Here is an 18,729-nt window from a genome sequence, read left to right on the forward strand (position 1 = left end):
CGGAAGAGCCACTCGGCAACCATTGTGACATAGGGAGAACCCTTTTCAAACATCTTTCTTTACTGGCACAGTGACTAAATATTTTTTTAGAAGACCTAAAGAAATTCTTTTCCCCACTCAGAAGACCCTTTCTTTCTTGATATATGCACTATGTGACATTTGATCACTTGGTTGATGTAACCTAACTGTGCCAATATTTCTGTTTAGTGAGGATGTTGGATTATATCAAAATTAAATTTTAATTGGATTTTGTTTTTCTTATAAGAAACAGAAAATGATTACTTTTAGATAGGCATTGGTTAAAACAATATCATGCTGAACAGAGAATTTTCTATCTAAAAGATGTTTGGTAGGTTCCACAGATTTTCAGTTTTCAAATAAACTATTCAGGAAGAACTGAAATTACAAGCAATTAACTATGCCTTGGTAAGTACAGTGTTCTCCCCCTTAATGTCCTTCTTTATGCCATTCTTTTTAGTTTCCTCCCCAATCACCTGAGCTTCACAGACTCCTACACCCAGAAGGCTTTTTGTGGGATCTATGCTAAGAGCGGCGACCTCTTCATGTCGGCTTGTCAAGGTACTTCCTGTACTATCCCTTGTTTGGTATATCAGGCAGCTGCTGCATCTCAGCATTTTTGGATCTGGGGTGCATGATGCCTAAAACTTTGAGAAGAGTACCTCAGGTTTGGTATGTTGTTGTGTGGTTTTGCAGCTCTTTCATGTCTCAAACACTTTGAATGTTCTTATTTTCCCTTTCTCTTATTTTTCACTCTTTTCTCAACCCTCCATCCTCAGCTTTTCTTATTTTCCCCTTCTCTTATTTTTCACTCTTTTCCCAACCCTCCATCCTCAGCTTGTAGAATAGACTGCTTGATTCATTCCTGTGTTTGCTTTGTAAGCTAGTTCTTTTGGGAATTTTGGAAATGCTGTTGTCAGATACCCAGACTACCATGAATACACCTTCCCCATTTGCTAAATATTGTGATACTTTTTCCTGCAAATAGATGCCCAAATCTGTGACCTCCTGGTACTGATTCTAGCGCTAAGTGATAAAAATGCTAAGGGGAATTGTGGCAGGAAATGGAGGCTGACTTCTGGACTTGAAGATCAAGTTGAACGAATGTGAAGTTATCAACTGCCATCTGTTCCCTAATGCCCCATGATCTGAGACTCAGAGCCCATTTTCGAATCCATGAGTTTTTCTGCAGATTACATATAAAGTGGCCTGTGTTGTGAGTCCATGTATTGGTTAGAAACTATAGCACCAGCTGCAGTGAAGCACATTTCTGTGATCTCCCCAACATACATCGAGTATGATGGCCCTTTTTTTTATTTGCTCTGTTTTACTATTTAGGAGCAAAAGAGTAAGGGCATATGAGTTTTTAACAGTACACATGCATGTTATGAAATCTTAGTTAAAGGCACTGGTGGGCGATCGGAATAGAACTAATGCATAATGAGTCACCCATGCACTACACATAAGTTACATGTAACAGTGAGATTTAGTCATTTATAATCGACCCATCAAACATCTTGAAGGGTTTTAGTACTCCATTGCTGTTGGTTTATTGTGATCTCAAGGGGTTGTCAGTCAGAGCTGGGTTCCCAGTGACAACATTCTACTGGTTTTAAATTGATCATCTGTATTCAAGTCTCTGCCCGAAGATCATCCCAGTACTTGGTCATTACGGGCTGGACACTGGGTCCAATTTTTTGTTGACCGAATGCTTCATACACATTGTGTGTTTCTGCCAAGTGCCAGGTTGATGATTTCCTCTTACAGGTGCCTCCACCCTGTCTTTGAGATGCTCCTTTCTGCCATCTTTTTTGGGGTGAAAATTGTGTAAGTGCCTTCTAGCTGTTTCTGCATTAAATATCTTTGTTATAAGAATTATTCTTGACTGTTATGAATAAAGGTTTGAATGGTGTGTCAGTCCCAGTTTCCAAATAGATTAATTGTTATTCCAGTTCATGCTGTTCTCTGCTCTTTAGCCTCCTGTCCGGTATGTGTCTATCTAAATACTTAGTGAGGCATGCCCAGCTTTTCACACCCTGCTTTTTGTTTGTTGCCTAACCACGAGGCCTGCCAACATTTGAGCTGATATTTATTGTGAGGTTTTATTTTGAACTCTGGCTGCTGTGGAGCTAATCTTGATTGAAAGTCTGGATATTTTTTGGGGTTGATGGTTTCTGCTTATTTTACGCTTCTTTTAAACACCATTGTTTATACCGATGCACTATGTATATCAAGACTGCCCTTTTCACTTACAGGGTAAGAAGGCCTTGAACTCTCTTTGCTCCCCATTACACTGTTCTCTTGTTTCTGTGTTTTCTAGATCAGTACATTCGATTGTATGATTGCCGCTACAGCAGATTCAAGAAGTTCAAGACTGTAAAAGCCCGCGATGTTGGGTGGAGCATCTTGGATGTTGCCTTCACACCAGATGGAGCACACTTCCTCTACTCCAGTTGGTCAGACTACAGTAAGTAACCTCTCCAACCCATGAACCTCAACTCCTTTCCTGCCCAGTTAGAGGCTTATTCAGTCATAGACTGGTTATAATGCCTTGGGTATCATTTAATTGTTGCTTCCTACTATATTTTTCTCTCTCTCTTCTCTAGTTCACATCTGTAATATCTATGGAGATTGTAATACGCACACAGCCTTGGACTTGAGGTAAGTCATTGTATTTTTTGTATTTCCTGTTGCTCATTATATCACCATGTTGTGAATTTGCATGGAAAGCTACAGCAGAGTGCTGTCCTCCCTCCTCCTGGATCTGGGTGTTATCCCTGTTCTTCTTCCTGCTCCTCATATATAATACGTGCATTCATCTGAATTGTGGGTGATCGGAAGGAGTCCCAAACTAGACTAGGCACCTTATGAGGATCTCCCCAAAAATAAGAGCACATAGGGAAGGGATTGTTGTACAAAGTTTAGTGTGGTACCTAAACATGGAGTCAAGTGGGTAAAAGGATGCATCTGAGGAGAACGGTCTGTTTACTATGCGGTTATTATGATCATACCTAACCCCTTTGTATATCTTTTGCTCTCTCTGTCACTGCCTATTTTATATTTACTGCTTTCTTATTTTTTTTTTTTTTTGTAAATCTTTTTTTTTATTTTTTATTACCATTGCTCAAGATCTTATACATGACATAGCAGTGAACAAAAGGCTCGTAAACCAACAGTATGACGATACAACATTAAGGATCGAGAGAGTTACCAAGGGGTCCCGCTACAACTGTCCCCCCCGCCTCTCGAGGTTCGGTACTTGCACCATGGGCCCCACACCCTCTTCCATTTCTTCACACAACCTCTGGACTTGTAGACAGTTTCCTCCGCCCTCTGACACCAATCAAGATCCCTGAGCCACTGGTCCCATTGCGGGGGCACGGCCGTCCCCCAAGCGCTCGTAATATTTCGTTTTGCCACCCCAGCCGCTGTAGCCAGCCAAATCTCATGATACCTGGACCAGTCCGTTGCTCCCTTGATCAGCAGAAGCAGCCACCGGGGCTCCAAGAGGACCGGCGCCCCCACCACCTTCGCCATTGTCGCTTTCTTATTTTTAACCATTCTCCTTTTTACCCTTTTTTCTTGCATCTGCATTTGTCTTCTCTCTGTTTCTTGTTTGTTTACTCTTATCTCCCATATTCTACCATTTCTGTGTTCTTATTTTTCTTCCACTTCCTTGCTGTTTTCTTCTCTTTCTCCTTTTCAGTACCCAGTTAATTTGTTTCCTGTTTTTCTTCCCTTCTTTTCTCCCCATTACTCTTGTAACCTTACACCCTTTCTCTCCACTGCTCTGCATAGCCTATCTTTCTCTGGTCAGTCTTTCTCTTTTTTCCTGCTCCATTTTAACTTCATTGCCTATGTCTCTTTTTTATTTCCCTTTTTAAATCTCTCTGTCTCTTGTGTCACTGTTGTGATCCTGTCCTCACTCACTTTCTTTCTGTCTTTCCTCCCTATGCCTCTATCTTACCTTTTATCCCTTCTCACTTCAGCCCGGCAGAACGCCGCTTTGCTGTCTTTTCCATCACCGTGTCCTCAGATGGACGGGAAGTACTTGGTGGGTGAGTAGTACTCTTATCTGCTTCTCTATACACACTTATTGTGTTTGTTTTGATAGTCAGTTCTATAGTTCTAGTAACTTGTAGTGGAAGCATGCTGTGGTCCCTGGAGAAGTAGTGAGTGAGGTGTGTTTATTCAGGACCTGGGTAAAATATATCTTGTTTAGTACTGTATACATTGCGAAAGATGCTTTCTAAATTCTACACTTGGACTAGGCAAGGGATAATAAAGTGATATCTCCTAGATTATAATTAGTTGGTTGGTGTTAGGTGTGAACTAGACTAGATTTGTGTTTCAGTAGATCTGCATCAAATGACTGCACAGTGGATGACATTTCCTTGGCAGCGTCATTCTCTATGAGTTACTCACATTGCTACAGAGATTTTAATACCTTTTGCAAGAAAGGGAAGCCTTGCTCCGGACAAAGGTTGTCTTGATTGCCTACAGCTGCATATTGGTTTTTTGAGACATGGGCCACTTTTGAGGCTGTCAGGAAGATCTCGCTGACTTACGCAGAGATTCACTACATTTGTACAGTAAGGTAGTGGGTGATGTGACTGGTCTTTGGCAATAGTGCCAGGAATTGACCCACAATGTGATTAGAGGCTTTGGTCCTAATGATAATTTTAGGTGAATCACCCTCCAAGACATATTCAAAATGTTGCCATGTATTCAAAGATTTGCAGGGGGCGTTCAGGTTGAGTTGTGAATCAGGATACTCTTGCAGTGATTTCTCAATAGATTTCACTTTATTGCCGAAGGATTGAGCAAATTCCTTTGCTAGCCACGGGCCATCAAATTTAAGAGAGAGTGGGGTTGTTAGCATCTCTGACTAGTTCTAGAAGTTGTTTGTGGAGGCTTTTGGCTGTGTTTATCAGAGACCTGAAATGGGTTGCCTTTTCATTGAAGATCTTTCTTTTGTAACCTGATCTTACGGTCCTGTGCCTATAGAGTTGGAAAGCGATTGTCTCAATTTTTTTTCTAACAGTCTTCTTATAGAACCATTATTGAACCAGGGAGCCAAATGTGTTGGTCTTTTCTTGGTGCTTTATCATCAAGCAGATCAGAGAGACAGCCACAATAGTAGGAAGTCAAGTAGCTAATATCAGCATCAGGACTGATTGATGGGAGGAGATTCTGTGCTCTTGAGGCAGAATTCTTAAGGCCAAGGTTTTTTGGTGTTGCAAAACCAAGTTGTCTTCCTTTTGGTGCTGGCCCAGGGTTACAGAGTGTTAGAGGAGCAGAGAGAAGTGGCTAAGATGAAAGATGATCAAATGACCAGTATACAAGTTTAGAGCCAGAGTGTAGCCTTTGGTGTTGTACATCTAAGGCTGTGTTGGACTTGATCATTTTCAGAGCGGAAAGGACAGTCATTGCAGCTTCATCCAGGTTGCCCCAGTGAAGATTGAAATGTTGACAAAAGATATCATCATTGCAACAAAACAATTGGTTTGTCATGAGTTCCATGCAGTCTCCATCAAATGTTGCAATTTCATCAGGGGGGTTGCTAAATAACATTTAGGGCCTGAATTAGATCTTGGCACACGGGTTACTGTATAGTCCATCTGTGGAAATATAAATCCCATAGGATATCATGGCATTTATATTTTGACGGACTGGATATCCTTCACTGTTGTGACTAAGTAACCCATCCGCCAAGATCTAAATCAGGCCCTCATTCTTATAGAGGAATTAAGATATGAGTAGAGTGATAGAGGCAAGCACTGAATTGTGGAAAACTAATTATGAGGAATCGCCAATGAAAAGCATTTCTGTAAATCAATGGAATGCCTTCCCCAATCATCCCAATGCTGTTCGATCTAATGATTCAGTAGGTTGGAGGAAGCAGAAGGTCCATAATATTATGAGAAGTATTGTTCAATCAGATATTTCGAAGTAACAGTTAATCATCCTGTGCTTCAGCATTGTAAACAGTTATGTAGTATGTAGTGCAGAGGTGAACGTAGAGTTTTGGTCCTTGGAGTGTCCAGTGGTTTGCAGAGTAAGTTGGACATTTTGCTCTTTGCAATAAGATAGTATTATGCAGGAGGAGATGTTATCCATTGCGGGTGGCTGGGCATTCTGGCGAGGATCAAAGTGGTAGAAGGCTGAATTTGTAAAATCGTTATCCAACAGCTTACGAATGTCATCATATGAGAGATGGGGCGGTCTCTGTCTGCAAGTTGTTTAAGGCTGCTCTTCAGTATTGTGCGCATTGTAAGCTCCTTTCACAGTTGCAGGGATAGAGATTTCACAAGAGCAGTAAACATAGAGGTGAAATTGGACATTAAATGTTTTAGCGGAGAGATCTTTGAGTTGAGGGCATCGGATTTGTGCTGCACAAAGTTTAGAGAAGAAATTAGTTAGTTACTTACGATGAGGATCAGGCATTGCTTTTTTATTATATATGCACATGCTTGATTCATTCTCCGTCATCAGGCTGAGAATCCCCATTCCTAGCCTGACAACGGAGAATGAATCAAGCATGTAGATGTATGAAAGATCCAATGCTGGAGAATAAGTTACTCATTTACCTGTAACCCCATTTGTCCAGCATTGGAATCTTTCATACATTCACATGCTTGAATCATACCTCGTAGTCGGGTTGGGAATGGGGAATCCCAGCCTGACTAAGGGGAATAATTCAAGCATGTGATCATATGAAAGATCCAGTGTTGGAGAAGTGGAGTTGAACTTACACTGATAGACAGTGTGCACCTTTGTCAGTGAGTCATGGTTGTAAGGCAAAGATGATGCATGAAGGGTTGTAATCCCATCTACTCTACACCTATTGCCAGTAGAGTGGTTATCTGTAAAGTGCAGGGATGAAAGATTGAGTTATGATGAAGAATTTGTGGGTGATATTTTATGAGGTTGGTGTAGAAGACCACAAATGGGATTATTTAAATGGCCATATTGGAGATGGGTGGTTCTTAACAGAGGGACTTGCATAATTCTGTACTTTGGGTCTGAGTGCTGTGCTCTTTCTAGGGCTAATGATGGCTGCTTATACGTATACGACCGTGAGCAGAACCAGCGCACTTTGAAGGTATGCATCTCTTTTGAAGAACATCAATCATGATAATGTTTTATTAAACATTGTAGATAATGTAATTGTTGCAAATTTTCCCATCTGCCTGCAAGGGAGGTGTTAAAACAGCATTCAGAAATTCTCTTAGCTGCAAAAATATATACTGAATTTGATGAAAAATAGATTTTTTGAAGCTTGTGGAAAGTTATTTTACATATTTGTAAACAATGTGGCTAGGCCTTGAAATTTCCATGTCTAAAAGAGAGCTCTAAATGTATGGATATTTTAGAATGTACTTACCCTTTTGCTAAAGTACAGCAAAGACTTGTCTTTTACTTTTGAGTCTTGTTATTCCATTGTTTTACAATTGCAGTTTTGTTTGTGTTTATTTTTAAGTGAATACTGTTTCTCGTTAGAAAAAGATCATGACATTTTCAGTACAAAGACACCTGTACGGTTCTTTATCGTCTAAAGGGGGGGTCATATCCTTCTATCAGACTGTGTAAAATTGAATAATGAAAATAGTGAAATATCGAATTTACCCTCTTCAAGTAATTTCTTTATTCTGTGCCCAATAAATAAATAAAATGTATATATTTATTTAGATCTCAGTCTTTTGTTGGAGGAAGGCACCCCATTGATAAACAATGTGGTAGTAAGTCCACAGCGTTAACAGCATTATTCTAAAAAGGAAACAATTCCGGTTTAACATTACAGCAGCTAAGTGAAGGTATGTGTAACAGTATCCTAATTACCCATTTACCCTTCCCTCTCTGGAAGAGAAAAATTCAGGGAAAGGTTTTCTCTCAGGTCACTGAGTGGAAACAGCTAAAAAGAGTACTGTAGCTGTGAGACAAGCAGCTTCTGTGTCCCAGCATGCTCTGTACTGCAAGTTTGCCTCACAACCCCAGTTCCTTAGGACGACCATAAAGTGAGATGTTATAATATAAAGTTATAGACCACTATTGAGCTGGATGCGTTGTTTAAGACTTCAGGAAGGATATGCAGAACCAGGATTACAAGTAATTAACATTTTATTCTGCATCTTAGGATCCTCACTGATAGTTATAAACGTAGAATAGAAACATGTCCCTAGTATTTAGTTGTCAATAAGTTAAACAAACAGTCATAACTAACAGGATAACTAATATAACATAGTAGTTAACCAAATGCCTTCTTTAATTCAACTTGGCCTACGTATGTGTCAGCTCTAGAATCTTAATCTAAACAATATTGTTTTATGAAAGTGTATATTATTGTCCAGGCAGCTGCTTTACAACCTCAGTTTAAGGAATTTTTCTTAACCAAGCAGCAGAAGCTACATTGCTGCAAGTAGAATGAGCTCTTGGTTTCCCTGAAAATAATTTGTTTGCAAAGGTAGCAACACAAAAATACTAGAAACTTTCCATCTAGCAAAGGGTTGCTTTGAAGAAGTCATACCGTTTCTAAGTGAACCATAGTTAACAAACAATTTTTTTTTTTACTTATATCTTTTATTCTACCTTCTTAAAACTCAAGGGATTTTCTAGCATGCAATGAATGTAAGGCTCTTTCTGCAAAGGGATGTTGGAGTGTTAAAAAAATACTCACAAATTCTAAAAAGACCTTTGTTAAACAAAAAATAAAAGCAGGATGTGCTCTAAGAACTGGTCTATTGCTATGGAAAACAGTGCAGGGCTCAATTTCAAGAGCTTTGATTTCAATGACTGTTCTGGCCGAAGTAATGGCTACTAAAAAAGCTACCTTCTAGAAAAATGCTAGAAAGTGGTCCCATCAATTTTGATAAAACCAGATTCAATTCCCAAGAGGGTGGAGGTGGTCTAATCGGAGCATACATTTTCTTCAATCCTTCCAGTAAGTCTTTGGTTACTGGAATGGTAAAGAAAGGTTTTTGAGGCGGGACCTTTTTTGTATGCTGTAATGGTAACCAGATGAACTTTAATAGAAGCATGTTGTCATTTTGTCATGGCAAGATGAAGTAAATAAGGTTCGACTTCCTTCTGACAAAGAACTGGGTCATATCCATTGACTAAGTGGATGGTCGTACAGATAATCGAGGATGAGATGAGAAGTGGTGCCTACCTGAGCAAAGCATTGTAGGGAGAATCTGATGGGTCTCTGAAGCCATGGCAACCATAATCATTATTATGTTTTGACAAACTTTTGATAATTAAGGCCATGTGAAATGACTTCCTCTAGGTTTTCAGTGTATTAAAAGGGTATCAAATAGGGCTTGACTCAATTATTTTGATACGTTTTAGAATCTTCTGTTACTTACAACCCATTCTCTCTTGCCTGCTAGTTCCCTGCTGATCTTTTCCACCTTTGTACTAATGTCACTCCCTCTTTTCCCAAACAGATTGAGTCTCATGAAGATGACGTTAACGCTGTTGCCTTTGCTGATGCCAGTTCCCACATCCTCTTCTCAGGAGGGGATGATGCCCTACTGAAGGTGTGGGACCGCCGTACCATGCGGGAGGATGACCCGCAGCCTGTGGGAGTTCTTGCTGGGCACCTAGACGGAATTACCTTCATTGACAGCAAGGTACGCCCGATAGGTGACTTTCCAGTTCTTTTTTTCCTTTTTATGACCTTCTTTTCTCTCCCACATGCTGTCTTCCCATTGAGAAGACTTGCTCCTCATTCTCTCTCATTCTCTCTCAATGCTGTCCATAGTACTTACTTTTACCTCCCTCTATTTTATTAAACTCCAACCCTTGCCAAATTCTTTCCCTTCACCTCCCTCCTTTGCTATAACTTTGCAACCTTTCATCATTTCACTCTTCACCTGTCTTCTTTCTGTACCTGACCCGTTCTACTCTCACCTTCTTCTTATTCCTTTTCATTTAGCCTTTCTTTTCACATTTCTTGCATTCCTCATTCTTATCTCACTCTTTCCCTTTATCTCTCTGTACCATCCTCTTTTTCAGCTGCTCACCATATATTTGTCCCTTTCCTCTCACAATGGTGGCTATTTTACTCTCCGCTCCTCAGTTTTTCCTTATCAGTTGTGCTTTCTGTTCAGATTTCTTACTGTCCTCGTCCTTAATCTCACTCTCTCTTTCTTCGTCTCTGTTTCTCAGCGGCTCTCTTCTTCAGCTGCTTAACTTTGTCTCTTCCTTTTCTCTCACACTAATGATTATTTTACTCTCCACCCCCTCATTTTTTCTCCCAACATATCACTTATATACTCTTTCTCGCCTTGTATGGACCTTTTTCTTTATCTTGGGTGTGGACTAATCTAAGCTGAGGCTAAAACATCATCTCTTTTATCCTCTGCTTCATTCGTATGCGTGTATCATGAGTCCACTTCAGAGATTACTCATACATCACAACCGTTTCGGCCCTATTGATAGATTTGCAAATAACGCTGACTTCCATCTAATTAGCACTTTTTTAGGGGAGAAAAAACATGAAAATGGCCTGTCCAGGCCCTGCTACCATGTACCTTTACATTTATGGTAAGTAAGAAGTTGGCAGTATGGAAGGAAAGGTGGCTAATGTGGCTAAAGACTTGAGTACTATTTGTTCTCAATTATAAACCATTTTTATTCAGTCTGTCAGACACAGCCATCCCCTTTCTAATTTAAGGACTGTGAAGATTACAACCAAGCAACTGCACTTGTACATAGAATCAAGTGCATATCAACTACTCAGCTGATGGCGGTCTAGTTTTTAAATTAGTGGAATACTCATTGGACCCTTAGACATATACGATAATAATTGGAACTGGCATTTAGGGATGGAGGCCGACCACAACTTTGAACATGGACCTCAATGGAATAGTTAGTTTTATGAAGACCATTCCTGAGATTTTGTAATTGGAATAACCAGAGGCAGCCAATTGGACACTACAGTGAGACCTGATGTTAGGATGAAAAGCATCTGTGTTCTTCTGAGACCAATAGAACAAATCTGTATCTCTCAGGATTCAGACTTCTTGGTTAGCAAACATAGGAAAGGCTTAACTCAAGCAATGAGAACGGGTGTGGATTGTGTCTAGGCATCCATGTGAAAATTCACCTGTCTGATAAGTAATGCCCATCATGGTACATGAAAGGAGCGAGCTGGGGTTTCAACGCAATGAAGAGAAAGTGGTTGGCAGGGAAACTGTTGTGTATTCTTCTTCAGCCAGCAGCCAGTTACAGTTCTGTTGTCTGGAGTCATGGAATAAAAAACCATGCAGGCAGTAGGGATGGAAAACACCATTTTGATTTGGTTCAGCCATTTTGTCCCACATGTGGCACCAATGTGCAAATCTAACAACACATTAAGGGGGGGAAAGGTATGGACCTCAGTTACAGAAACTGGACTGTGCTGGGTTTACATGCTATGGGTTGCTTCCCCCTCAGCAGTACAGATACAAACACTTGTGTCTTGAACTAGTATTGATCTGCCGCCAATTGTCCCATAGTCTGGTATGAGGGGGGCCATATCCGCTCTCAATTTTGGTTGTGGTTGCTCGGCAATACAAATAATGAAGCACCTCTTATCAACTCGCTGAAGGAGAACACCAGGGAAAGTCAGGGCAGGGAGCCGCGTTGAAGGGCCTTTGTCCATATAACAGTAGCTTAGTGGGCAATGGATCTGTACTTAGCATTTAAAATTAGATTTTTCTTAATTGTAAAAGCAAAATTCAAAAAACAGTATTTCTTCTTTTTGTCTTCAGGGTCAAACGTGTTTTTCCAGTGTTTATATTTGGTCATCTTACCAAACATTTTCTTTATTATACCTATTTTATATGTGGTCAGGCATTATATGACCATGGCTTTTTGGCAGCACCTCTGCTTGGTTAGCTGTGGTTTATTTATGGTTAACAACTGATGAGCATGTGTTTTTTCATTATACAGTTAAAAAATGGAGTGACTTATAAGAAGTTGAATACTTTGAGTAACCTGCCATTTTGTGTGAATACAGAAAGGCCTTGGAAATAAACTCCCCTGTGTGATGCTGACCAAAACCCCACAGTGCCCTTGATTTGACATTATCATTAGGTTTCTTTATCCACCAGTGTGTGTAGCTTTTTGAAATTACAGACTGCCTCACACTGGTTAAGAGTGGTATTCAGCACTGTTGTGCGAGACCTTAGCAGTTTTGAAAATTGTTTGCAGGTAGGACAGGCTAAATACAACACTTAACAGTTTTGGGGATTTTTCTTCTTTACAGCTTCATAGAATTTTCTAATAGTAAAAACTTTTATTTAGCCCTGCCTCAGGTGTCTAAAATTCTATTGGAGTGGCAAACACCGTTCATGTAATGAGTACCTCCACGTGGATTATCATGAACAGAACTGTCAGAATGTTAAAGGTTTCTACCTTAAGTTCTGAAGTACTGACTACATATTTATGTGGCAGTGGTGACTGCTAATAATGAGGGGAGTCTTGGTGATGGTTTTGTCCAAACAGGAATCACACTTTCAAATGAATACTTCCAGCAACTGTTCCTCACCTTGTGACTATCTCCAGGTTCCAGACTGGATCTGGAGATTTCTTTCTCAATATTGCTCCTGCACACCAGCACCTGCCATCGTATGGCTCTGCATCAAACCGATTCCATCCCAAAATTATGCCTGAGCCACATATACAGGCCACCGTTGTGCGCTGAGATGAGTTCCTTTCTCCTCCTTAGGATGTGGATTTAGAGCTCTCTCCCATAACTTTTGCTCTCCTTTTGATGAATTTTCTTTGAAAATGTTCTTTTACAGTGTGCAAGGGAACATGTACCCTCGGTAGACTACAGGGTTTAAAAAAAAAAGGAGGGGAGAGGTGTGGGGCAGCGGCCAGAGCGGCTGACTCTCGAGCTCGGGATCACGGTTCAATCCATGGCAACAGCTTAGCTCAGCATCATGCGACTCTGGGTAATAGCTGACTTTATCTCCCCAATGGCCCCCAGCGCCTTGAAATCCTTAAGGGTGTGATATGTTTGCGCTTTGCAAAAAAATAAGAATTCATTAAATCTTGTAGGAACTGTCTCAACTAGATGTCTGTGACAGAACCCCATGGGGTAAGCATTCGGCCTCGTATGACTCAGGTCTTGCGGGCAATTTGCCCGTATAATCCCCATAGAGATTTGGGACCCCGAAGCCATGCTCTGTCGTCGAATACCGTTGAAAGGCACATAAGGGTCACTCCCAGTTGGAGACGAGTTTGCGGACCCATTCCTATTCTTGAATTAGTTCCTCCGAAAGAGCTTCTAAGTCGCCAGGTAAGTTCAAGTCTAAAAGAAACACAAGAACTAAGAGTGGGATTCTCCTTCATCTCACACCTCTCGACTAGAAAAGTTGTGGGGATCCAAAAGTGTTACTTGATCCCAGTCCCGGTCTCTTACCAAAGAACTGATTCCACACCTTATCCCAATGCACTCGTACTGCCCATATCCATTGTTGATGCCACAAGTGGAAGCTTTAAAGGAAGCCATGTTCCTAATCTTCGGCACCCTTCTGGCTCCCTCGGGTGCCCCTTTGGGCCCCAAGGATCCGATGAAGTCTCTAGTTGGAATTCAGTGAAGTGCGTCATCTACTCTGCGCTGGACATCACTGATTGCTTGGGCAGGGCAGTCTGTACCAATGTGATGGTAGAGCTCCACATGTGGATGAGGGCCACAGGCTTCTTGGGTGACGTTGGGGCATCACTCATGGACATGCCATTTGATGGCACTGTCCCTTTGGGGAAAAACAGACACGGCCATAGAGCACCTCGAGGAATGTAGGGCCTCAGCCTTTATGTACCTGTGCGGCAGTCTCCCCAACAGTTTCACCCTTTTCAAGACTTTGGGAAGGGGTTGGCTCAAAGACAATGCCAGGTCCTGCCTCCACTGCAATAGACGCCCATGTCCTTTGAGGCTAGGGTTGAAGATCCGACTGACAGTGTCTAGGCCCTCAGGGGCTGCGCACTGCTCAATCTCTAGCTCCTCCTGCTACTGTAACCAAACTGCTTTAACTTGCCCTCAGTGGCCAATGGTCCCCCAGTTGGAGGCAAGATAATGTAATACCTCTAAAGGTGGTAGAGCATAAAATCTGACAAATGGATGCTCATGGTTTTCCAGAAAGGTTATGCTCTCCCTTTCCTATATGAACCACAGCTTATTCCATCCGCATAATGTGGTTTTTGGAGGACCGTTTGTCCATTGTCGTCAGTAAGTCCAAGCTCTTTTGGACAAAGGATGCATAGAGTGGGTCAGTAGGGACTGAATGTTACTTCTATTATTTCTTGGTGCCAAAGAAGGATGGAGGCCTTCATCCCATTTTAAATCTTCTTATAGAGCTTCATCCTCTCAATTTTGTTCTCGAAAAAGTATCAGTTTAAGAAGCTCACATTGGCCCAGCTTCTGTGTGCCCTGGCCCTGAACTGGATGGACCCACTGGACACCTATTTTCACATTCTTGTCCTGCGGTCAAATGTGGGCCAGGAGCAGTTTTTGTTTTCCTTTCTCCTATTCGGCCTTACCAGCGCCTGTCATGTGTTCATGAAAGTGATGGTAGTGATTTCAGTCAATCAAAAGAAGAGGAGGGACTCGGAGCGAGATCAAGGTCCAGAAGCCATGCTACCATCAAGGTTCGGTGTCTGCACAAAGAAGGGGGTATCTGTTCCTGTGGAGAAGAAATAAAGTCTAAAGTGGAGCGGAGGTGCAAATTCTTAATTTAAAGAAAGGGTCTTCCTATATGGTTGATGGAGCCCTCACACACCCACATGGGTGTCATGCTTCATTATGGGTTTAATTCCTTGTGGGGACTGGCGCTGCAATACCACATGGGCCCCGCTGGAGGGCTCTTTGGCCTAGATCTTCTCTTTAAGCCATATGAGTGTGTGTGGGTTTGTGAATCTAGGGGAGAGTGCACATGAAACAGACTGTGTTTAAAACTACCGAAGGACTCTAAAAACAGGGTTTATTATATGAGCCCCCTGCTAGGGTTAAAAACAGGTAAGTGTGAGAAAGCTGTCACTAGTGTTTGATGGACTGTTATAGTTTCCACACATGAAATATTTGTTAAAAGGTCAACATATATATGCCTATTGGTCCAGAAGAGATCCGGGCATTCTTCAGTACCAAAAGTACAGTGTACTTCTACCCTGCACCAGGGCTGGTTTGCGAGGCAGAAGGTCTGACGGGCAGGGAGGGGTAGGTCTTGCACGCGATTCTGCGTCTGATCATTGTCTGACCACAGTTGTCACGCGGTACTCTGCCTTGATCAATGGGGGTCTGAAAACAAACAACCATGGGGTTGGATCTCGTATACTCAATTAGGGACCTCTTTACCAGGTACAGTTTACCATTGACTGTCACATCTGATACACATTAAAAATTCTGTTGCAGGGGCTCTTCTCACTTTACATTACCACTGAGAAACCAGCCCTGGTGCAGGATAGAACTGGCCATCACATGGGCATATCTACTCGTGCTGACATAGCCACACATGCAATTTAACTTATTCTACCATATGGCTCTAAGGCCTGCCGAGAGGTGACTTACACATATTACATGCAGTGTTAGGGGGGATGGCACACAGGTGTGTGACATATTGTGTTTTCACTTATTAGAGCACCTTGTCACGCAGCCTGCAATGTATGCTGCAGATCTTAGGGATCCTATCTAGTACCTATGCCCTAGGTACTAGAGGTACCACTTACTAGGTGCTAAATGCCTGGACACTTGGGGATCAAGTGATCAGTTGTCTTGTTTTAGCGAAAGAACACTGGCACTGGGGACCTGGTTAGGAGGAACCCATTGTACTTCAGTCAAAGTTGCATCAAATACCAGGTAAAAAGTGGAGGACTAATGCAACAAAATCACAGTTTCCTACAATGGTTGCATTCAGTTGAATTTAATTTCTTGTCATTTAGATTTTTTTATTTATTTGAAAGTCTGGTTCCTGTTTTTTGGGTTACAATTTTTATTAGATATGATTTTAAAAGGCACGAGTCTTGCACTGCTCTACATGTGTTACATACATTTTTGTAGTGAGGAAAAAGAAACAGAAGATGCAACATGCATAGAAATCACATCTGTTTGTCAGAAATCTATTTATTGGGTTTTTAGAGAACATCCATAGAGTAGATTGAGGAAAAGAGAAAATAAACTTTCAGAACAGTGCTGTAAAGGGCTATGAACCCGCAGCTGGAGAATGCATGTGACTTTGCCAACTTGGCATGCTGTTCTACCTCCACAGAGAGGTATAAGTGATTACAATCATAATTGCAGAGTATAGAAAAAAAAAAGGAGGGAGAGAAGAGAAGAGGGAGGGGCTACCCTATGTGGCCATGTAGTGTGGAGAACTATTGACGTTTCCCCGTTGAGTTTGGGTGAGGGAGGTTTGAGAAGGTCTCCCTGGAGTGGAAGGGGAGGAAGCCAGAGCAGACCCCAGGGCATCTACCACCAGCCTTCCCTTATGTCCCAGGACCATCTGGACCTTTCTACTGTTGATAAACCCACATTGTAACTAATTGCCTTATCAATTGTATAACTCAATTGAATTGTTCTCTTTTTGAATATATGATCATGTCGTGTATATTATCTACTGGCGGTCGCCAGTAGATAGTTATAGTTAGGACCGTGTTTCCATAGGAATCTGAAAATTCTATTTTGAATAACTTTGGCGCCGGTTGACGAATCCTCGCGAAATTTTGTAAACGAATGGGGCGCTCCGCTCAGCTCCTATCCTGAAAGTCTGAGAAAAAAGGGGGGTCCCAAAACGCGTTTTCCCCATGCATTTTCCCATAGGACCTTTAGTCGAAGGTACAGCCCGAACGGCTGAACAGAATTACTTGAAATTTGGCAAAGAGGTAGTCCTCAGGTCAGGCATGTGCCTTTTGCATATGTGGTGTCAATCTGTTCAGTAGTTCCTGCGAAAATTGCAGTTAAAAGCACATAAATATCTATAGCCGCGCACCGTGCGTGCACGGTGCCGTGCGCGAGCGTAATTCTGATTGGTGGATTCATGTCAGTCAACATTCGAATCGGTCGAAATCAGGAAGTTTCGACCGCCATTTTGTGTGTGACAGTGAAAAAGAAAGGTGGAGAACGTGAAAAGGGGGCATGGTAGAGAGTTCCTGACCCCCTAGCTTTTGTCAGGGGGTCCCTGAAGGACCATGAAGGGTGAAAAAAACATTTTTTTTTTTTTTTTTAAATCGCGGGGTGCGCGCACCGTCGCGAGGTGCGCGCATGGTGCGCGCACGGCGGAATCATAAAACAAATAGAATTAAAAATCAAATTTAAGTGTTTAGATGTTAGGTGGCTCTAAAAAGAGCCGTTGTGTTAATTGAGGGACAGAGGAAAAAAAAAACATGGCAAAAATTATAGGGTGCCGCACGTGTGCTGCTGTATCTTGCTCTCTATTAGGGGAATGCTGGTCTCCCCATAAGAGAGAAAAGCATTGCATGCATTGCACCGTATATGCACCCTCTTAAACAGAGGGTGTATATCCAAAGGAACCGAAGCAGGTGAAGCTGCCGCCGCAGATGAAGTGCTCGGCTGAGCTGCTGCGGATGTGCTCGGCTGAGCTGCTGGAGGGTTTTCTCTAGCAGCTCGAGCATAAGCCACAGGATGTACATCTCTAACGTGCCTGATCATAGTGAAGATACTAAAAGAGTATTTCTTTTTAGGATCTCCTCTTGATAAGACATGATCACAAAGAGTGCAGGTGACTTTTGGAGCATTCACCTTCTTCTGCCCGTCTGGAAATGTAAAAAATTGCCATATAAAAGAGTCTTTCTGTTTCCTCTGTCTCTGTCTCACAAGGGTCTCCTGCTCACTCCCAGAAGATGACTGCTGCTCTGCCATTCTCAAGTACTGAAGTACTGGAAAAGCTGCTCAGCTCCTTCTCCCATGGAATCAGAAGTAATAATGAGGGGAGCGGGTGTGGTGTTGGAAGTTTCTGGAACTGAAACTACTATAAACCAATGAAAAGTGTTGTTTCTAAATCACATGACTTGCTGTGCGCGCACCATGCGCGCACGGAGCATGCACGCATGCGCGTACGGAGCACGCGCACATGCACGTACGGAGCACGCGCGTACGGAGCACGACATGTCATGAGTGATGTAATATGTGACGTCATCAGCAGTGCATTGCGGGCGCGCGAGTTATAGTTAGCTGAACTAACTATAACGGGGTTTTTTCAATGGTTTTGTACGAGTGAAAAGTCCAACTATAACGCCCCTGAAACCTATGGTTTTTTCAGTGAATTTCTAAGGTTTTTTAAATGCTAATTCCTAACTATAACGTGCCTGAAACCTATGGTTTTTTAAGTGAATATCAAAGGTTTTTTTAAATGCTAATTTCTAACTATGCCTACAGAGATAGGACATGTGAAGAAAGAAGAAAAAACGCACAGAAAGAAAAAAAAGAAATGCAGAAAGAAGCAACAGAAGTCCTCAAAGACGAAGAAAATTGCAGGAAGAAGGATAACGTGCAGAAAGAACAAACATAAGAGCAGAAAGAAGCCTTGTTGCAAAATCATCCTGTACCCTCAACTTTTTCACACGGATACTGGTGGTAACTGATTCTGACTAACCAGTCCTAGAGCCAGTGCTATGTTAAAAGACACTCAGAATACAGTGAAAACACCTACATACACTAGGGAACACTATGCGTTGGGTCCCCCTGTGATTAGCATGACCTCCTCTGTA

The 18,729-nt window shown here is 41.9% G+C and overlaps 1 protein-coding gene across 6 annotated transcripts in view; it reads left to right on the forward strand.

Moving 5' to 3' along the window:
- The window catches only part of DCAF11 (DDB1 and CUL4 associated factor 11), a 370,711-nt gene that overhangs the window by 161,442 nt on the left and 190,540 nt on the right, over positions 1-18,729 (forward strand). For all 6 annotated transcript variants that reach the window (XR_014980723.1, XM_085650394.1, XM_085650380.1 and 3 more), the window contains exons 5-10: positions 479-579; positions 2,339-2,485; positions 2,625-2,679; positions 4,008-4,076; positions 7,066-7,123; positions 9,465-9,650. Coding sequence is in view for 5 of the 6 variants with exons in the window: in XM_085650394.1 (XP_085506520.1) it covers positions 479-579; positions 2,339-2,485; positions 2,625-2,679; positions 4,008-4,076; positions 7,066-7,123; positions 9,465-9,650 (616 nt within the window). In the remaining variant the exon portion in view is untranslated. The remainder of the gene's footprint in view (positions 1-478; positions 580-2,338; positions 2,486-2,624; positions 2,680-4,007; positions 4,077-7,065; positions 7,124-9,464; positions 9,651-18,729) is intronic.

Source organism: Triturus cristatus, chromosome 1_1 (assembly GCF_964204655.1).
Source record: "Triturus cristatus chromosome 1_1, aTriCri1.1, whole genome shotgun sequence".
NCBI classification, from domain to species: domain Eukaryota; kingdom Metazoa; phylum Chordata; class Amphibia; order Caudata; family Salamandridae; genus Triturus; species Triturus cristatus.